This window comes from Pristiophorus japonicus, chromosome 18 (genome assembly GCF_044704955.1).
Source record: "Pristiophorus japonicus isolate sPriJap1 chromosome 18, sPriJap1.hap1, whole genome shotgun sequence".
NCBI lineage: Eukaryota > Metazoa > Chordata > Chondrichthyes > Pristiophoridae > Pristiophorus > Pristiophorus japonicus.
Genome location: NC_091994.1, coordinates 23,096,555 through 23,118,147, shown reverse-complemented (window position 1 = coordinate 23,118,147; position 21,593 = coordinate 23,096,555). Strand labels below are relative to the sequence as shown.

The 21,593-nt window shown below is 42.5% G+C and overlaps 1 protein-coding gene and 1 pseudogene across 1 annotated transcript in view; both read right to left on the bottom strand.

Annotated features, from left to right (window-relative positions):
• The window catches only part of LOC139228596 (GRAM domain-containing protein 2B), a 97,872-nt gene extending 78,451 nt beyond the window's left edge, over nt 1–19,421 (bottom strand). Inside the window, exon 1 of the mRNA XM_070859756.1 lies at nt 19,348–19,421. Within this exon, the coding sequence (XP_070715857.1) occupies nt 19,348–19,409 (62 nt within the window). The 5' untranslated portion in view covers nt 19,410–19,421. The remainder of the gene's footprint in view (nt 1–19,347) is intronic.
• Nucleotides 19,422–21,061: 1,640 nt separating this feature from the next.
• On the bottom strand, nt 21,062–21,226 carry LOC139229470 (U2 spliceosomal RNA; annotated as a pseudogene).
• Nucleotides 21,227–21,593: the final 367 nt, after the last annotated feature.

Here is a 21,593-nt window from a genome sequence, read left to right as displayed (position 1 = left end):
TTACAAAATAATTTTTTAATTAAGTATAAAAAGGGGAAAGGGGGAGGGGAGGGGATGTACTTCAACTGGAAGTACCTTCTGCTCCTCTCTACCCTACTTTAGAATTAATTTAAAATTAAATACCAAAGACCCACTGAGTTACCTTCCCCTTTAAAAATTCAGACAGTCAAGATTATGAACATACATTGGAAACATTAACTGGTTTCTCTACTTTCTGACAGTCCAATTACAATAGAAATTGACATATTCTTCGCATCACATAGCTTTTTTGTATTTAAAAATCTTGCAATTATAAAGAAAAGAAAGCTTGTGTGTCAGCAATTCGACTTAACTGCAGGAGAGCAGTCACAATCGGGAGAACAGTAAAAAAAAATAAATGAGGTTTTAAAAATGCTATTAAATATATTCACAAGCCAAAATGTGTTCTGCTGGGGAAGGGAAAGAAAAAAAATACAAAACTACAAATAACTGCTTGGTCTTTCAGCTCAATGTCTCAGCAGTGAAATTGTGGTAATTGCAAATTGTATATCCTGTGAATTTTGAATATCGATTATTGAGCCATGTCCAATTTCCATATATTTTTTTTAAAACTCAGGATGCTCTCGTCAGAGAAAATATACCAATTTACCAGACAAACTAAGCGACATCCTCCGCATGTCAGCTGTCTCCTTGGCCCCAAGTTTCCACATGATTTGCTCCTGATTTTTTTTAGGAGCAACTGGTGTAGAACGGAGTATCTTAGAAATCAGAATTCTCCACATTTAGTTTTCTGCAGTTCTAGTCAGGTAGAACAGTTTCACTTTGGAACAGAATTTATTTTTCAAAAGGGGGCGTGTCCGGCCACTGACGCCTGATTTGAAAGTTTCCACAGTGAAAATGTTCTCCAAACTAACTTAGAATGGAGCAAGTGAAGATTTTTGTACACTTGAAAAAACCTTGTCTACACTTTAAAAAAATCAGGCGCAGGTTACAAATTAGGCATAGGGAACGAGGTGGGGGGGGGGGGGGGGAGGGGGGGGGGAAGGGAAGTCATAAAATTCTAGAATCAATCCTTTGTTATACTTATACAAATATTATACAAATAAATCCAACCTGAATAAAAATTTATAAGCAAAGAAAAGATTAAATAAACCATGTTCCTACCTGTGTGAAAGTGCTTCAGGCAGGCCTTTCAGGCAGCGGTGTGGCGTCAGTGTCTCAACGGCAGGGGCAGGCAGCAAGCAGCCTTCGAGCTAAGCTGCGGTGCTTGAGGCAGGCCTTCATTCCCCGCGATGATGCAGCACCCGGACGGACTTGAGGCCATTCGGCCATGGGATTGCAGCGGCATCAGTGGCTGGTCGGGAGCAGCAGCCTTCGAGCTGAGGGGGACTGACTGAGGCCATTTGGACAGGGAGAGGCAGCCACATCGACATCTTTATATTTAAATTTGCAGAATGGGTGCACCACATATTATGCAATGGTTTGCTTCCTCATGCAAGAAATTCTTTGTTCTTGGTGGAAGTTGATCCACTGCAAAGTTGAATTGGCACTTTTATTTCTCCAAACACACAGTCCTTAATTTGCAGGCACCGGTTCTGCAAGTTTAGCAGTGAAAAGCTGAACTCACTGATTTCAGCAGGTGATTTATTCAGCAGTGCTGCTAAAAGCACTCCCTCACACACAGAAATATCAAGAAAATTAAAATGCAAGCCTTTGCAGGGGTCCAAGAAACAAATCTTCACTTTTTCTGCAGCACTTTTAAAAATGGCCGAGTGCCAATGTTTACTTCAGACTGCGCGTGCGTGAACGCTCCAACGCGCACGCGCAGGGTTGCCGGCACCAAGAAGCCTCATTTCAATTGTACCCGCCCCCTCCTACTTACAAAATCGGCACGAGTGGTAGGCTCCGCCCCCTGTGCACCGCGCCAAGCAGACATCGAGCTCCAAGGAGCTTGAGAATACAGGCGCCCAGCTCTGAGGTGCGCCTTTTTCGCCGCGTGTGGAAACTTGGGGCCCTTGTGTGGTATTAGGAGTGGTGGGGGTGGGGGGGGGGGGGGGCGGGGGAGAAATAGGGGAAGAATTTGTTTTATAGATTGCAGTTTCCTTTTGGCTGCAACATCAAATGGAGTTGATATTATTGATTATAAACCCAGAGTATATGTAACATTTTAAAAACAGGGGCTTATCCCTAGCAATGGAAAATATTTACAGTACAAATACTGTAATATCAGTTTACATCAATAAGATGCCGTTAGTGCACAAGTATTGTTTCGAAGAATGACCATAGACCAACAGTCAGCCTTAAGAATTGAAATAAACAGTCCACAAATTGCGGAACCAAAATACTACAAGCAAATCATATGCAAATTAAAAAATCCAATTCATTGAATGCATGCAAGTCTGTGGTCGGTAATCAAATCTATTTTTACTAAAGAAAACAGCAAAGTTACATGTATAAAACCAGCTGGTACTAGGCAACACTTAAGTTGTACCTATAGGGAACGTGTCATTCTCAACCATTTATCCATATGAAGCAGATGTCCTGCGACTGAAAACAAGGCTCAGAAACCACTATGACAGTGGTTCTACAATATTGCCTGTAGGATCGGTGGAAACTGCCTTGTTTAGATTGCGAGACAGATTTCCCACTGGAACAAAAGAAGCAAAAGTCTCACACTAGCTTCTACATATCCAGTTGTTATTAAGCCACAACTTGGAACTTGTTTTCTGGCTGTCAGCCCTTACCTAAATGACTATGGACCATAAATATCAGCAAATAAAGAATTACACTTCCTGGCATATGGTCAGCCTGCCAGCCCTTACCTAAAATCAGAAAATCATTACAGCACAGTGGGAAACGTAGCAACAGGAAGCAAGGTTTTGCAAATGGAAATTGCATGAAGTCATAACATTTTTAATAGATTGTAGATTCTGTACATGGTCCAGTGTAGCCCCATTCAGCTTCACCTACCTCCCACCAGATCAGCGATCGTGATGTGTAACAGTGAGTGCCAGTCACTGCTGCTGGCAGTGTCTGGGAAATGTCATCAGCCTGCAAGGCCCTCAAAACTGTCACCAAGCTCATGGTCTACAGGGCTGTAGTAATACCACTCTCCTGTATGGCTCAGAGACATGGACCATGTAAAGTAGACACCTCAAATTGCTGGAGAAATACCACCAACGATGTCTCCGCAAGATCCTACAAATCCCCCGGAAGACAGACGCACCAACATAGCATCCTCGACCAGGCCAACATCCCCAGCATTGAAGCACTGACCACACTTGATCAGCTCCGCTGGGCAGGCCACATTGTTCGTATGCCTGACACGAGACTCCCAAATCAAGCGCTCTACTCGGAACTCCTTCACGGCAAGCGAGCCAAAGGTGGGCAGCGGAAACGTTACAAAGACACCCTCAAGGCTTCCTTGATAAAGTGCAACATCCCCACTGACACCTGGGAGTCCCTGGCCAAAGGCCACCCTAAGTGGAGGAAGTGCATCTGGGAGGGCGCTGAGCACCTCGAGTCTCATCGCCGAGAGCATGCAGAAATCAAGCGCAGGCAGCGGAAAGAGCGTGCGGCAAACCTGTCCCACCCACCCTTTCCCTCAACGTCTGTCTGTCCCACCTGTAACAGGGACTGTGGTTCTCGTATTGGACTGTTCAGCCACCTAAGGACTCTGACTGGAAGCAAGTCTTCCTCGATTCTGAGGGATTGCCTATGATGATGGGTGAGAATTGACTGCGACTCCGCTCATCAACAACAAAGTCTTTTCACACATTTTAAAGTGTGTTTTATTTGGCAGAGTTGATGGAAGAATTGCAATGTCAATGCTGCTCATTAATAACACAATCAACATAAGAACATAAGAAATAGGAGCAGGAATAGGCTATTTGGCCCCTCGAGTCTGCTCCACCATTTAATATCATGGCTGATCTGATCATGGACTCAGTTCCACTTCTCTGCCCGTAACTCATAACCCTTTATTCCCTTAACACTCAAAAATCTGCCTATCTCCACCATAAATATATTCAATGACCCAGCCTCCACAGCTCTCTGGGGCAAAGACTTCCATAGATTTACAACCCTCAGAAGAAATTCCTCCTCATCTCAATCAAAACATTTGTTTCCTTTAAGAGAACGGTCTTTAAAATGTCAGTTGTGGGCGAACTTCTAGAATCCATAATTGGAGATAAAATTACTAAGCATTTCAAAATATATGGGGTCATTAAGTACATCAAGTTCAACAGAGTTGTTAAAGGAAAAACCGATTTGACAATTTAAAAGGGGATTTTTTTTTGTGGCAGCGCATCATTGGAGATATAAAAGAAATACAGTAAATCATAGAATGGATACAGTACAGAAGGAGACCATTTGGGCCCATCGAGCCTGTGCCAGCTCTCTGCCCACTCCCCCGCCCTTTCCCCATAGCACAGCAATTTTTTTCCTTCAGGTACTTATCCAATTCCCTTTTGAAAGCCACAATTGAATCTGCCTCCACCACCCTTTCAGGCAGTGCATTCCAGATCCTAACCACTCGCTGCGTAAAAAAAGTTTTTCCTCATGTCGCCTTTGGTTCTTCTGCCAATCACCTTAAAATCTGTGTCCTCTGGCTCTTGACCCTTCCACCAATGGGAACAGTTTATCTATCTACTCTCTCTAGACCCCTCATGATTTTGAATACCTCCATCAAATTTCCTCTGCTCCAAGGAGAACAGCCCTAGTCTCTCCAGTCTATTCACGTAACTGAAGTCCCTCATCCCTAAAACCATCTCGTAAATCTTTTCTGCACTCTCTCTAAAGACCTTCACATCCTTCCAAAAGTGCAGTGTGCAGAATTGGACACAATACTCCAGTTGTGGCCAAAGTGTTTTATAAAAGGTTCTTCATAACTTCCATGCTTTTGTTCTCTATGCCTCTATTTATAATGCCTAGGATCCCGCATGCTTTTTAAAAAAGAAACGCTTTCTCAACCTGCCCTGCCACCCTCAATGATTTATTAACATAGACCGCCCCCCCCACCAAGTCTCTCTTCTTGCACCTACTTTAGAATTGTACCTTTTAATTTATTTTGCCTCTCCTCGTCCTTCCTACCAAAATGCATCACTTTGCACTTTTCTGCGTTAAACGTCATCTCCCACGTGTCCGCCCATTCCACCAGCCTGTCTATGTCCTCTTGTAGTCTATCCTTATCCTCCTCACTGTTCATTATACTTCCAAGTTTTGTGTCGTCCGCAAATTTTGAAATAGTACCCTGTACACTCAAGTCCAACTCATTAATATATGTATCAAGAAAATCAGTTATCCTAGTACCAACCCCCGAGGACCACCACTGTATACCTTCTCCAGCCTGAAAAAGAACCGTTCACCACTACTCTGGTTCCTATCACTTACCCAATTTCATATCCATGCTGCCACTGTCCGTTTTATTCCGTGGGCTTCAACTTTGTTGGCAAGCCTATTACGTGGAACTTTATCAAATGCCTTTTGGAGGTTCATATACACCACATCAACCACATTGCCCTCATAAAAAAACTCAAATCAAGTTAGTTAAACACGATTTGCCTTTAACAAATCTGTGCTGGCATCCCTTAATTAATCCATACTTGTCCAAGTGACTGTTAGTCCAGGACAAAATTATCGTTTCCAAAAGCTTCCTCACCACCGAAGATAAACTGACTAGCCTGTAATTGCCAGGTTTATCCTTGCACCCTTTTTTGAACAAGGGTGTAACAGTTGCAATTTTCTAGTCCTCTGGCACCACTCCCATATACAAGGAGGATTGGAAGATCATGGCTAGTTCCTCTGCAATTTCCACCTTTACTTGCCTCAACATCCTAGGATGCATTCCATCCAGTTCTGGTGACATATCTACTTTAAGCACAGCCAGCCTTTCTAGTATTTCCTCTATCAATTTTTATCCCATCCAATATCTCAACTACCTCCTCTTTCACTATGACTTTGGCAGCATCTTCTTCCTTGGTAAAGACAGATGCAAAACACTCATTTAGTACCTCAGCTTCCATGCGCAACACTCCTTTTCGGTCCCTACCCTCCTATTACTACCCGTTTATTTATTTTTATATATATATGCCTAAAGACGACTTTTGGATTTCCTTTTATGTTAGCTGCCAATCTATTCTCATTTTCTCTTTGCCCCTCTTATTTCCTTTTTCAGTTCCCCTCTGAGCTTTCTGTATTCAGCCTTGTTCTCACTGGTATTCTCTACTGGACATCTGTCATATGCCCCTTTTTTCTGCTTTATCTTACTCTCTCTCTCTCTTTTGTCATCCAGGGAGCTCTGGGTTTAATTGACTTACCTTTCTCCCTCATGGGAATGCCCCTTGACTGTACCCAAACCATCTCTTTATAGACTGTCCATTGTTCAATTACATTTTTGAGTGACAATCTGATTCCTGTTTACCCGGGCCAGGTCCATTCTCAACCCACTGCCATTGGCCCTCCTCCAATTAATTATTTTGACTCTAGATTGCTCTTTTTCCTTTTCCATAGCTAACCTAAACCTGGATACCATGATCACCATTCCCCAAGTGTTCCCCTACTGAAACTTGATTCACCTGACCCACCTCATTACCCAGAACCAGATGCAGCAATGCCTCCTTCCTCGTTGGGCTGGAAACGTACTGATCAAGAAAGTTCTCCTGAACACACTTCAGACATTCTTCTCCCTCTCTGCCCTTTACACTATTACTATCCCAGTCTAAATTGGGATAATTGAAGCCCATTATCTTGCACCCCTCTAATTTCCCTGGAAATTTGCTCCTCTACATCCTCATGACTATGGCCCATAAATATCAGCAAGTAAAGAATTTATCTTACCAACATCTTGGAAAAAGTAGCAAGATTCAGGGGTAATCCCTACTCATTGTACTCTCGCTTACTGGAATACATCCCAGAGTACTTAAGGAAGTGGCCCTAGAAATAGTGGATGCATTGGGGATCATTTTCCAACAGTCTATCGACTCTGGATCAGTTCCTAAGGACTGTAATGTAACACCAATTTTTAAAAAAGGAGGGAGAGGAAGCAAGTAATTATAGATCGGTTAGCCTGACATCAGTAGAGGGGAAAATGCTGTGGAATCAATCATTAAGGATGAAATAGCAGCACATTTGGAAAGCAGTGACAGGATTGGTCCAAGTCAGCATGGATTTATGAAAGGGAAATCATACTTGCCGAATCTTCTGGAACTTTTTGAGGATGTAACTAGCAGAGTGGACAAAGGAGAATCAGTGGATGTGGTGTATTTTGACTTTCAAAAGGCTTTTGACAAGGTCCCGCACAAGAGATTGGTGTGCAAAATCAAAGCACATAGTATTGGGGGTAATGTACTGACGTGGATAGAGAACTGGTTGGCAGACAGGAAGCAGAGAGTCGGGATAAACGGGTCCTTTTCAAAATGGAAGGCAGTGACTAGTGGAGTGCCGCAGGGCTCAGTGCTGGGACCCCAGCTCTTTACAATATCCATTAACGATTTGAATGAAGGAATTGAGTGTAACATCTCCAAGTTCGCAGATGACACTAAACTGGATGGCGGTGTGAGCTGTGAGGGGGACGCTAAGAGGCTGCAGGGTGACTTGGACAGGTTAGGTGAGTGGGCAAATGCATGGCAGATGCAGTATAATGTGGCTAAATGTGAGGTTATCCATTTTGGGGGCAAAAACACAAAGGCAGAATATTATCTGAATGGTGGCAGATTAGGAAAAGGGGAGGTGCAACGAGACCTGGGTGTCATGGTTCATCAGTCATTGAAGGTTGGCATGCAGGTACAGCAGGCAGTGAAGAAGGCAAATGGTATGTTGGCCTTCATAGCTAGGAGATTTGAGTATAGGAGCAGGGAGGTCTTACTGCAGTTGTACAGGGCCTTGGTGAGGCCTCACCTGGAATATTGTGTTCAGTTTTGTTCTCCTAATCTGAGGAAGGACGTTCTTGCTATTGAGGGAGTGCAGCGAAGATTCACCAGACTGATTCCAGGAATGGCTGGACTATCATATGAGGAGCGACTGGATCAACTGGGCCTTTTATTCACTGGAGTTTAGAAGGATGAGAGGGGATCTCATAGAAACATATACAATTTTGACGGGACTGGACAGGTTAGATGCAGGAAGAATGTTCCCGATGTTGGGGAAGTCCAGAACCAGGGGACACAGTCTTAGGATAAGGGGTAGGCCATTTAGGACTGAGATGAGGAGAAACTTCTTCACTCAGATTTGTTAACCTGTGGAATTCCCTGCCGCAGAGTGTTGTTGATGCCAGTTCATTGGATATATTCAAGAGGGAGTTAGACATGGCTCTTACGGCTAAGGGGATCAAGAGGTATGGAGAGAAAGCAGGAAAGGAGTACTGAGGGAATAATCAGCCATGATCTTATTGAATGGCGGTGCAGGTCCAAAGGGCTGAATGGCCTACTCCTGCACCTATTTTCTATGTTTCTATGTTAAATCTCTATCTCCGTCAGAACCTTGCTGTCTCTTGCTGTTTTATCACCACTGCTCTGATCATTGCACCTCTGAACTCTCTCTCTTTGGTTGCCTGAAGAGAATGCAAGAAAAAACTGATCAGTGACTGATGCTCCTAATCTTAGCTGTAGCCTCCAATCCCTCTCTCCATTATAACCTTTCTTGACTTGTCTGTGTCATAGATGCTACAGTGATCAGTTCTCTGGGCACTCTCCTCGTGTTCCCTCTAACATGCTTCCAAGCTCTGTCGTGTTCTTCCTCCTTGTGTTGAAGTCGAGAGACAGCACACCATCTTCTCCAACTTGCTCTTCCCCAAGACTTTAAAACCTCTCTTTTTTTTCTTTGTCAGACAACCTGTTGGCTTTTAACACCAAGCTTGGTGTCACCTGAACACTATTTCTTGATTTGCCGATTCTTCTCCTGCCTTGACCTCCCCTCTATGTTTTGCAATTATCATTTTTTTTTTAAATCAGAGGAAAAATCATAGATGGGAAAAGGCCATTCGGCCCTTCAAAGCTCATCTCGCGTATGGTTAATCATGTAACTGGTCATACTCTGCTGGTTCAATACTATAGAGAAAACAACATATTGAGAAAAGGTATAAATTAGAACATGAACAAAAAAACGAAACCATGGAGTAGGGGAAAGAAATCGAGACAATTCATGGGGTAGAGGAAATGCTCTTTCCACTTCTATTGTACATCCCCAGGATCTATCAGACAAGTTTTGAGTATTGTGACCTAATTTTGCTTGGCACTGAAGCTAAAGTTCTTGGGCTTTAAATCCAGAGTGAGGGTCCAACCTGCCTCGAGTGCAGCAGAATCAACTGTTTTCTTTGGAACAAAGGAGGCTGAGGGGAGACCTTTTTAGAGGTGTATAAAATTATGAGGGGCCTGGATAAAGTGGATAGGAAGGACCTGTTTCCCTTGGCAGAGGGGTCAACAACCAGGGGGGCATAAATTTAAAGTAATTGGGTGTAGGTTTAGAGGAGAAATTCCTTCACCCAGAGGGTAGTGGGGGTCTGGAACTCACTGCCTGAAAGGGTGGTAGAAGCAGTAACCCTCACCACATTTAAAAAAAAATACATGGATGTGCACTTAAAGTGCCGTATACAGGGCTATGGGCCAAGAGCTGGAAAATGGGATTAGGCTGGATAGCTCTTTGCCGGCGCGGACACGATGGGCCAAAATGGCCTCTTTCCGTGCTGTAAATTTCTATGATTGGATTCCCTCCTCCAGGTCGGGTCTGCACTCTGGACTTGTCCTGTCGTTGCGGTGTTCATTTTCTCTAGTGAGCTATACCCATAGTCGCTGCCTTTCATAAAACCAGTCTTATTAAGCTTAAAAACAAGATACCATGCTCTTGAAGTTATTTATAACAAAACTAAACCCCTCTACTAGGAAACTGAAGCTATGGTTTCAGTCAGAGTTTCAAGGTTAAAGATATTTCAATAAACTCCAAGGCAAGGATGAGGTCTAATCACCGATATTGACGTATATTTAGGTTTCCTGTGGTTTGTACAGCTGCAGCTGAGTGAGGGTTTCCCAGAGTGTGAACTGGGCTGAGAGGAGAAGGGGATTTCAGATCATTGTACCTTTTCATTAACTGAAATAACAAAATATTCTATTGATAGAGTTCTAGTTAAAGCAATAGCATCCATCAAATGTATATAATGGGGTAGAATATTTTAACTAGCCAGCTAGTTGGAGCAGAGATTTCAAGCTCAACTCAAAGAAAAATAAAAGTCACCAGGTTACAAGTAACACTGATCTATTTATTCGTCCAGTTTGAATTTCTCTGCTTTATGTATCCGGTCTTGTTGAGCTGTTCCTGCTTCACTGATATTTGAAAATTGTACGTGTTAGGACAATTTCCTTTAGCTAACGTCAACTAACTCTTTTTGTAAAGAGCAAAATTGGTTCAGGTGAGATTACATAATGTTTACAGCACAGAGACAAGCCATTCGGCCCCAGGTCCATGTCGGTGTATATGCTCCACATGAGATGTCAGTAACAAGTAACAAAATTCTTTATCCCAGTGCTGGTGTGTTCTTTATTTATAGAATTGTTAAAACCACTCTCTTTGCTCCACTTCTGTATAGGACTGGTTGTTAAGTGTAGAGGAAAAGTCACTAATAAACTTCTGTATATTTGTTACTCTTTCTTGGGCAGCCAGAGATGTTTATTTTATGCTTATCGGAATACAAATGCATGTTGACTGAGGCACGAGGGATTGCACAGGCTGAAAAGCAATCAAAGGGTTCAGATGATCTCATAACCCAGGAAACCCATAGTTGGGGATGAGCAATAAATGCTGGCTTTGCCAGCGATGCCCACTTACCAGGAACAAATAAAAGAAAAAAAATCCAAAGCTCAAGCAATCGCTGCTGCTTATCTGAACCCAAAAGTGTGATAATGTTTAATAGCTAGTTTTCAAAGAATGTTTAAGTATGAACTCTATGTGGATGTCAACAAGAAAGTAGGTCTGGATTTGTTGCCAACTTACTGGAGCCTATGGACGGATGGAGGGACAGACGGGTGGGTGGGGGATGATGCAGTGGGGCAACAAAATTAATTGGAAGGATACCAGCTTGCCATCAATTGACCTGAAGCAGGTGAGATGTCTGGGTCCCATAAGGATTTTTTTGGTTCCTGCATTGTGGTGAATATTTCACTATGTACACTGTGGGTGATGGTCATTAGTACAAGTGGTGATGCAATTAATTGCATTGTAAGCCTTGAGATGGAAGTAAATGGGGACATCACCACAGAGAGATATCCGCTTTATTCTCTCCCTGCTTAACAAGCCAGTTTTTGCAAGGTATGTTGCTTTTGGATGTGGTTCCTTGATGCAGTTATAAATTGTTTTGCAAAAATTAAAGCATCTCTCATCTCTCTTCCTGCTCCTAGCCTGTCACCATCACCATCCACTCTGGTGGGAAAACACTCTCCTTGCTCCCTCACTGATACACTTTCAACTCTCTCTTCTCTGGCCTACCACCCGCCCCATAATACTTTTCACATTGTTAACCTTCTCCATGATGAACCTCGTCCTCAAGCCTCTTTTCTCTAACTCCTCTACTCTTCTCGCCTCTGTTGTTCAACTCCATAGGAATAAAACCATGTGAGGGAATTCCTATCTCCAACCACAGCCAGCGCAACTCTGGCTTATCTTCCTGCCCCCATACCATTAACTCTGGAGGCACTCCATGATCTATCTTTGTCTTCCTCCATTTCCTCATCTACATACCATTTATGTTTTTGGGTTTTAAATATTCTCCTTGCATTCAGCATCACAGTTCACTTCTGTAAGCACACCTTGTGTCACTATGAATCAGAGTATGCCTTTATCTTACTAGACCTCCTCAAATTCAATGAATCACCAGACAATCTTATTTAGCATTAAACAAGTAAATGGACGCTATGCAGATCAACCATATACTTGCAGTACATACGAATTGTATTACACTCCTCAAAATGTCTCATTAGTTTCTCCTGGGCTAAACCTCGACATATAATTGATCCTTGAAATGGAATTGTTCACTTTTTCCATGGCAAACACTACTATGGAGCTTGTATCTGCGCTGGCTTCAGACTGACTGGACTAGGAGAAAGACAAACAGAAAATGCTGCAAATCTCAGGAGGTCAGGCAGTGCCTCTGGAGAGCAATGTCAATGTTTTGCATTCATTTATTGCATTGCAATTCTGCCTGCTTTCCTGCAGCTCTGTCTTACTATATGTATAGTATTTCCCATCATGCTCCTCCAGTAACCAACCTAAGCTAAAAGAGATCAGCCTGGCTTCTCTGCCAGCTGCCAATGGCTCCTAGGAAATACAGATACCCACTGATTTTCATCAGGCTAATGAGGATGGATTCGCATACATTTCCAATCATGTATATGTCCTGAAACGAAAGTGGGGGAACCAACCCCTCCATTCTGCTGGAAGGATGTTTATAGTTCCCTTCCTTTTAATCTATCTCGAATCTTCACCTCTCTACGTATATACATATATTTTTTTTAAAGTGTTTTTTGTGCTACTTGGCCATTAATACCCATACAGAGGGGGACTAATGGGATTTGAAAAATGGTTTCACACACGATCGACTGAAGATTTTTTTTAAAAAAGGAAAGCCTTTGAACTGAAAGCCATGGCTCAGTGGGTAGCACACTCGCCTCTGAGCCACAAGGTTGTGGGTTCAAGTCCCGCTCCAGAGTCTTGAGCACACAAATCTAGGCCGACATTCCAGTACAGTGCTGAGGGAGTGCTGCACTGGCAGAGATGCCGTCATTCAGATGAGACGTTTAACCAAGGCCCCATCTGCCTCCTCGGGTGGATGTAAAAGATCCCATGGCATTATTTTGAAGAGCAGGGAAGTTTTCTCCAGTGTCCTGTCAACATCACTCAAATAAAAATGACTTGGTTATTATCATATATTGCTGTCTGTGGGACCTTATGTGCAAATTGGCTGCTGTGTTTCCTACATTACATCAGTGACTACACTTTTTTTTTTTAAAGTACCTAATTGGCTGTGAAGTGCTTTTGGTACATCCTGAGTTTGTGAAAGGTGTTATATAAATGCAAGTCTTTTTTGAAATAGTGCAAATTTGAAAAAAAATCCAATCTAACTTACTCATATTTTTATTATTGATATTTAACTCCATTTGGTTGAAATATTTAAACACAAGTTACTTTTTGGCATTTTTATTTTTAAATTTCAAATGGACAAGACCCCCTTGTGGTAAGCATGAAAAACACAATTTCAGTAGTTTTCCTGGAAACTCCACCTAGGACTTCCAGTATTATAAAGCATCACTCTACCGGTAAATGTCAAAAGGCAGGTGGGAATAATAGCTAGCATATCTTTATCAATTTGATATCATTTTATAATTGGGCTTTGTTTGCCAGGTTCCTGTCTTGTTCAATAGCTTACAAAGGTCTGAGAACTGACCTTGAAACTGTCACGATATGTATTGTGAAAGTAGATATGAACTGACTTTAGTATGCCTCAAATTGCCAATGACACCACCCATTGTCACTTGACAGTAGTGCAGGACCTGTTCTAACTTGCACTACTTGCCTTTTGCTGATAATTGAAGCTGATGCTTTTCCAAAAATGTTAGATTCAAGCTTTTGAGTGCTAAATGCTTTCCATTTGCTTTCTGTTTATAGTTTAAGGTCTGTGCTTAAGAGTAGGGATCAATTTATGTCCCATGATAAATTGTGATAGAAGTAGGATGAACAAGCTACTAATTTCAAAACTCTGTTTTATTGTGATGTGGACAGTTTGTATTGGGCCTTGGATTTTATAAACCATCATTGACTGTATGTGATGTGATCAGATCCTTTATCGTTGTATTGCACCTGCAAGTTGGTCTCAAACTGGTATGCAGTGGATATACAAGGGACCTTCAGTTTTTCATTTTCAACAAGTGATTTCAGCTCTCATTTATCCTGCCGCTATTAAAGTGGTCAATTGTATGGCTCTTCAGAGTGTGGGGAAAACTAAAGAAAATTTTAAAGAATCTGTGGGGAAAATGTAGCTGTTTACAGGAAAAATGGTTTCACAAGATGGGAGCCCTGAGCATAAGATACTAAAAATTTCTTCAGGGCTGCAGTATTCCTCCAGCAACACAACCATGTAAGCTCCATGTTAGCCATCTGAGGGCACTCAAACTCACCCAGACATTGGACCCATTAGTTTCAATTGATTGCTTTCAGGACACAGCAAGCAGTGTGCATTAAGTGGTTGCTTTGCAATGAAAATGTATTTGCTTGGGAATAGTTTAAAGTGGCACGACGCATACCAGACAGTAATTTGTATTCTCTTCATTATATGGAAAACAAGTTCACAGACACAAGCAAAGGAAGTATTCTTTCCAACCATGCAGTCACCAAATTTGAAGTGAATAACCACATCTCATAAATAGATGCTAAATAAATTGGACTTCATCAGTTGATTTGTGACAGAATTCCTCTCCATCATATTTGCATCCTTTTAATCTGCATGAACTAACCTGCTTATATCTACATTATTTCGGTCTTTTAGAATTTAAAAAACCTGGACCATGTGACTTTTCAATCTTTTTCCAATGAGAAATTAAATTCTTTAAGATTCATCCCAGATGATTCATGTTCTTCAGAAAGATTTCTCCAATCCATCAATATCCTTTTGAAGGCAAGGTAGCCAAAATGCACGCAAATATAGCCTTTCTAATAAATTGTTAAAATAGCCTGTTTCTGTAGCATCACACTGACTGGATCATTTCATTGAGTTATTGATCGTTTTCCTTTTCCATCTCTGCCAAAAATAAACTCAATCGAATCATTCTATGTATCCAACACCAGATGCATTTCAAATGCTAGCCTCCTGTTTCTCGCCTGAAAAATAGGTGACCAGTAATTGAAAATCTGAGGGGATGGGGGGGCCGCTGTGGCTGACCCTTGGTGCCCAAGGCTCATCTACAAATCATCTTGGCATGCTTTCAATTTTTGGTGGGCCTCCATTTTAAAAATTGCGGCCTTCTGTAGTCCCCCGCAAAGCCCAAACTGTCAGCTGGTTCAGCGTGGGTCGACCAGAACTGGGCACAGTACTTAATGTGTGGCCTGACCAGAGCAATTTGATTATGACTCTTCTTGACTTGTAGAATTTTACGGTATCGACTATGTAGTTCAGCATTGTGTTGGTTTTGGTGAAGGTGTTGCTCTGCTATGGTTGGACAGGTTGGGTGTTGAGCCCATTAAAACTCTAAGGTATCTTGCAATTTCATCAGCTATTTCAACACCATTAATGGAGTGGGTATTTTGGCCATTTATTTAAATGCTGTCAACCTGTTGCGCTAGTCGCCTAGCTACATAACTTGTGATCATCATGTAAATGCATTCAAATTTGATATTGATGAATCACCTTAGGCTTTTGCTGCAATGATGAATTGAATGGAAAAACTACTTTCTCTCCTTGGGTGTCATTAAGTGTAGTTAAGGTGTGGAATGAATCTATGCACAATTTAACAAACCTTGTGAAGGTAAACATCTCATGCTTGATTTTGAAAATTCAAGTAACACACACAACACTTCTACTTTTGTAGTAACACCCTGATCTCGATGTTTTATACAAGTTAGTGCCAGATTAATTGCCGAATGTTTTAAAATTATATTAAATGTTTTGACGCAATTGCAAAGCTAATTAATATTGGCTTCATTGATCAGCGTGGATTCCAAGATGATGTTGTTTAAGTTTACTGTACAGATTTTGAGGCCAGTTGTTTTACCGAATTCTTGACTTTACCAATAAATACCGAATCTAGGTTGGCACTAAACCAACATTCATCTGTCAAACATGATGAACTAACTAGCATAACAGGAATATCCAAAATCCACCTACTGTTTCATGAAAGGGATATTCATACAGAAACTTTTACATTAATGGGAGTGGGAGGTGGCTTTTGCTGGCCTCCACTCAGAAGGTCCTGGCAGTTTTTCAGTACCAATTTAAGATGGCATGTAGGGCACTGTTGGATGAAATAAAAGAAGTTGAATTGTAGGTTATTAATCAGCACAGCTGGGCAACATGCCATCTGAAAGTATTCTCAACTATGCACATAACATAATTGCAGGCCGTACTTGGCAATCTGCTAAGTAAAGAAACTTGGGTCAAACAAACCCTTCTGTTTCATACACAGTGACGTAAATTCAATTACAGCCTGCAAAATGCTACACATTACTAAATCAAAAGGTGTTTTTGAATTGCAGCGGTGATTTAAAGCGAACACTGGTCGGTAGGCACAGCGCTGCCATGTATACATTCCCACCTATTCTCCAGCTGGGACTGGGGCAGAAGCACAGCTGGCGATTTCTGCCAGCTCAAGACTTCCATAAAGAAATGGGTCTCTACTGCTGCCAGAGCAAAGTAAGGCTGATTGTATTTCGAACTGCAGTTGATGACAAGGAGACTGCACACTTTCTGTCTGTTGCAGTTTTGTGTTTTAAGAAACAGGCAAGGAAAGACATCAGGATTGAACCTTCTGCAGATTTCAACAACTTGCACTGTCAACTCCACCCAGCCCATTCAGTCTGCGTAGGGACACAATTGGAAATGTAATGATTCCCTGACCAGCAATCCGACTCGAGTTGTGATGGTAAAAGCAGTGAACCCTAACTACTAGACCACCAGCAAATATTTACCGAGACGCACATTACAATTTGTAACATCCATTCTTCATTAGAACCTGGGTGTAAAATTTCCGTGGGATTCTCTCCATCTCTCGCTGTAACTTCAGAGGAAGATTGGCAGAAACCCCCAGAAGAATGATGTAAACTCCTGTTTATACTTTCTCTCTGGTTTCCACTGATTTCCAATCTTGGATACAGTGGAGGATTGTGTGGAATCTCCCAAGTACATGAGAAAGAGATGCTCCTGTCTAATTATACCAACTAAACTATTTTGCAAGTTGCCAGTTTAAAACTTCTTCAAGCCTGCTCTTCTAAAACTTGGTAACCGCCTACAAGTTTTCTGTAAGGTAAAACCTTAGTGGAGCTGGGTATTCAGAAAAAAAGCTATTGCTGGTAGTAGCTCTGGTGTCTCAACTTCAGAAACTAACACTGGTGCCTCTGGAAGCTCTGTGACCCAGTTATAGAGACATTTTGCCAGCATCTTCGGCAACATTATGAACTGATTATTGACCAGCTAAGTGATTCAGGCTGTCCATATTAGGCCCCAGGGATTTATCAGCCTTCAATCCCATCAATTTCCCTAACACAATTTCCCGCCTAATAAGAATATCCTTCAGTTCCTCCTTCTCACTAGACCCACTGTCCCCTCGTACATTCAGAAGGATATTTGTGTCTTCCTTTGTGAAGACAGAACCAAAGTATTTGTTCAATTGGTCTGCCATTTCTTTGTTCCCCATTATAAATTCACCAGAATCCGGCTGCAAGGGACCTACATTTGTCTTCACTAATCTTTTTCTTTTCACATTTATAGAAGCTTTTGCAGTCAGATTTTATGTTCCCTGCAAGCTTCCTTTCGTACCCTATTTTCCCTCTCTTAATTAAACCCTTAGTCCTCCTCCGTCAAATTCTAAATTTCTCCCAGTCCTCAGGTTTGTTACTTTTTCTAGCCAATTTATATGCCTCTTCCTTGGTTTTAACACTATCCTTAATTTCCCTTGTTAACCAAGGTTGCGCCACCTTCCCAGTTTTATTTTTTACTCCAGACAAGGTTGTACAATCGCTGAAGTTCATCCATGTGATCTTTAAAATGTTTGCCATTGCTTATCCACCATCAACCCTTTAAGTATCCTTTGCTAGTGTATTCTAGCCAATTCACATCTCATACTGTCGAAGTTACCTTTCCTTAAGTTCAGGACCCTAGTTTCCGAATTAACTGTCACTCTCCATCTTAATAAAGAATTCTACCATATTATGGTCACTCTTCCCCAAGGGGCCTCGCACAACAAGATTGCTAATTAGTCCCTTCTCATTACACATCACCCAGTCTAGGATGGCCAGCTCTCTAGTTGGTTCCTCGACATATTAGTCGAGAAAACCATCCCTAATACACTCCAGGAAATCCTCCTCCACCGCATTGCTACCAGTTTGGTTAGCCCAATCAATATGTAGATTAAAGTCACCCATGATAACTGCTGTACCTTTATTGCACACATCCCTTATTTCTTGTTTGATGCTGTCCCCAACCTCACTACTACTGTTTGGTGGTCTGTACACAACTCCCACTAACGTTTCCTGCCCTTTGGTATTCCGCAGCTCCACCCATACCGATTCCACATCATCCAAGCTAATGTCCCTCCTTACTATTGCATTAATTTCCTCTTTAACCAGCAACGCCACACCGCCTCCTTTTCCTCTCTGCCTATCCTTCCCAAATGTTGAATACTCCTGGATGTGGAGTTCCCAGCCTTGGTCACCCTGGAGCCATGTCTCCATGATGCCAATTACTGCTGTCTGCGCAGTTCATTCGTCCACCTTATTCTGAATACTCCTCGCATTGAGGCACAGTGCCTTCAGGCTTGTCTTTTTAAACACACTTTGCCCCTTTCGAATTTTGCTGTAATGTGGCCCTTTTTATTTTTTGCCTTGGGTTTCTCTGCCCTCCACTTTTACTATTCTCCTTTCTATCTTTTGCTTCTGCCTCCATTTTATTTCCCTCTGTCTCCCTGCATAGGTTCCCATCCCCCTGCCATGTTAGTTTAACTCCTCCACAACAGCACTCGCAAACACTTCCCCGAGGACATTGGTTCCGGTCCTGCCCAGGTGCAGACCGTCTGGTTTGGGACTTATGATCAGTGAAGGATTACTCATCAGACAAACTTTTTCTTACTCACTATTATAATGTTAAAGCGAAATGCAACGTTATGACATTAGCTGGGCTCAGACAGCCTGGCACTGTGGATGACGAGCAATAAAGCTGGAAGGTGAGGGGGCACCACTGAGTTTGTGGTCCTCCCCTCCCCTCAGGAAGGTAGACAAGTTGTATCAAGTTCGGTTGTAATGTCCAAGTGCATAATACATCATCATCATCATAATAGGCAGTCCCTCGGAATCGAGGAAGACTTGCTTCCACTCCCAAAGTGAGTTCTCTGATGGCTGAACAGTCCAACACGAGAGTCCAATACATAGCGCTAAGCGCAAGTGAAGTTATATAGTCTCAATTATTGGGTTAAAATTGATGAACAATTCCCCAGCTCTACCATTTATGCGCTGACATTATAAACTCGGATGTACCTCTGAATCGGGTGAAACTATGAAAGATGTACTGCATGGTCACACACTGACAAGTTTATCAAATCGCCCATGAAGTTGTCCAATCAATCATTTAAGACTAACCAAACCTTTACACATCTTACCTAAAGGATAAGGAACGCTCCACCTTACCTTTTGCTCTGATGCCGTTTCCAGAAGCCTGCTTTAAGCGAGTGCTTGGTGCTGTCTAACATCACTCACCTACAATAGCTGGTTGATGTATAAGCGGCTCGCTTTCCGGCCGGCTTCTCGCTATTTGTGGGCGGGAAACCTTGAAGGAGTTTGACCAATGAAGGGATCGGGATCCTTGACACAAACCCGGACCATGCAAATTTCAGGTCGGTTACAGGTGCTGTCACTCACCTGGCCTGGCCCAGCCCCAACTATTAACCACATGGGAAAGACTGTGGTGCTTTAACCAAACCAGCACTAAAACCAACTATACAATCGACTTAATATGCAATTTTTTTTCCGACAAAAGCAAAATATTGCAGGATGCTGGAAATGTGAAATAAACAGAAAATACAGCTGCGGAGAGAGAAAAACAGGGTTAACGTTTCAGGTGGCTGAGCGTTTGCAGCATTTGCTGGTTTGGGCTCTCCAGTAACGGGTCCAGTTGTAGACTTTGCACTGTTAAAACCAGTAAATGCAGCAATTTCTTGAAGCTCTCATCATCATCATAAGCACTCCCTCGAAATCGAGGAAGACTTGCTTCCACTCAAAGAGAGTTCTTAGGTGACTGTACAGTCCAATACGGGAATTACAGTCTCTGTCACAGGTGGGACAGACAGTGGTTGAAGGAAAGGGTGGGTGGGGAGTCTGGTTTGCCACACACTCCTTTCACTGCCTGCGCTTGTTTTCTGCATGCTCTTGGCCACGAGACTCGAAGTGCTCAGCGCCCTCCCCGATGCTCTTCCTCCACTTAGGGCGTCCTTTGGCCTCTATGAGGTTGATGGCGAGCTCCCGCTTTGGCAAGGCTAACGGCTTGAATCTTCCAACTAATTGTGGGGATTTGTAACGACCTGGTATCTCTGCCTCGACACAAATTGCTGGGTTATTTGCAAAATAACTGCATGTACAAAATAAAATGTGCCTTTATTTTCCCAGTAAATTCTGGGCTATTACCACCATAGAACTATAAAGAATACAGCACAGAAGGAGGCCATTGTGAAAATGGCAGCTCTTTGCTGGAGCAAAACGGGAGCGCTGCACTGTCAGAGGTTCCGTCTTTCGGATGAGGCGTTAAACCAAGTCTGCCCTCTCAGGTGGACGTAAAAGATCCCATGGTACTATTTTGAAGAGAAGGGAAGTTATACCCGGTGTCCTGACCAATATTTATCCCTCAATCAGCATCAATGAAAAACAGATTATTTTGTCATTATCACATTGCTGTTTGTGGGACCTTGCTATGTGCAAATTGGCTGCTGCTTTTCCTACATTACAACAGTGACTGCACTTCAAAAATACTTCATTGGCTGTAAAGCGCATTGGGACGTCCAGTGGTCGTGAAAGGCGCTGTATAAATGCAAGTCTTTCTTTTTCAAACTCAAACTAATCCTGCTCACACACTCTCCCCATAGCCCTGCATCTTGTGCTGCTTCAAATATTTAGACAATTTGCCCTTAAAAGATGCAATGGTCCCTCCCACAACCATTCCATAGCAAAGCCCTTCATGATTTCAGCTAGCACCACTGTCTTAAATCTCTCTTCTGAACTAAACTTGCATTTATACAGCGTCTTTAATGGATTTTTTTGATTTTTTTATCCAATTTCGTTCCAGATCAACTCTAACGCCAAAGATCACTTTGCGCCAATGTGTTTGATCTTAGGCCAAAAGGCCGAGAGGCGAAGTTGCACCGTTCCTGGAAATATTGCAATACCAGGTCGGTGCATGGAGTGGACGGGGCATGCCCCTGATCCAGCTCCCTGTCCAAAAATCTATTCAATATCATGTCCCCATAGGGGATATTAAACTGATAAGACAGCATCTTTAATGGATTCCCAAAGTGCTTCAGAGGCATGTTTAAAATAAAATGGCCGTCAATTCAAAGGAGACATTAGATGGGGTAACCAAAAGCTTAGGTGGGTCCAGGTGGCTGAAAACATGGCTGCCACTGGTGGGGCAGAGGTGGGAGAACATGACACACAAGAGGCCAGAGTTAGAGGAATGGAGGGTTGGTGAGGTTGTAAGGCTGGAGGTTTGAGAGTTAGGGAGGTGGTGAGGCCATGAAGGAATTTAAATATAATTCAAATTTCCATCCCTTGCATCATCCTGATAAATCTCTGCTGCGCGCACTCTTATGGTTTTAAAGTCCTCTCTATAATGGAACATCAAAACTGGACACACTTCAATTATGGTATAACTCATTTTATCAGGA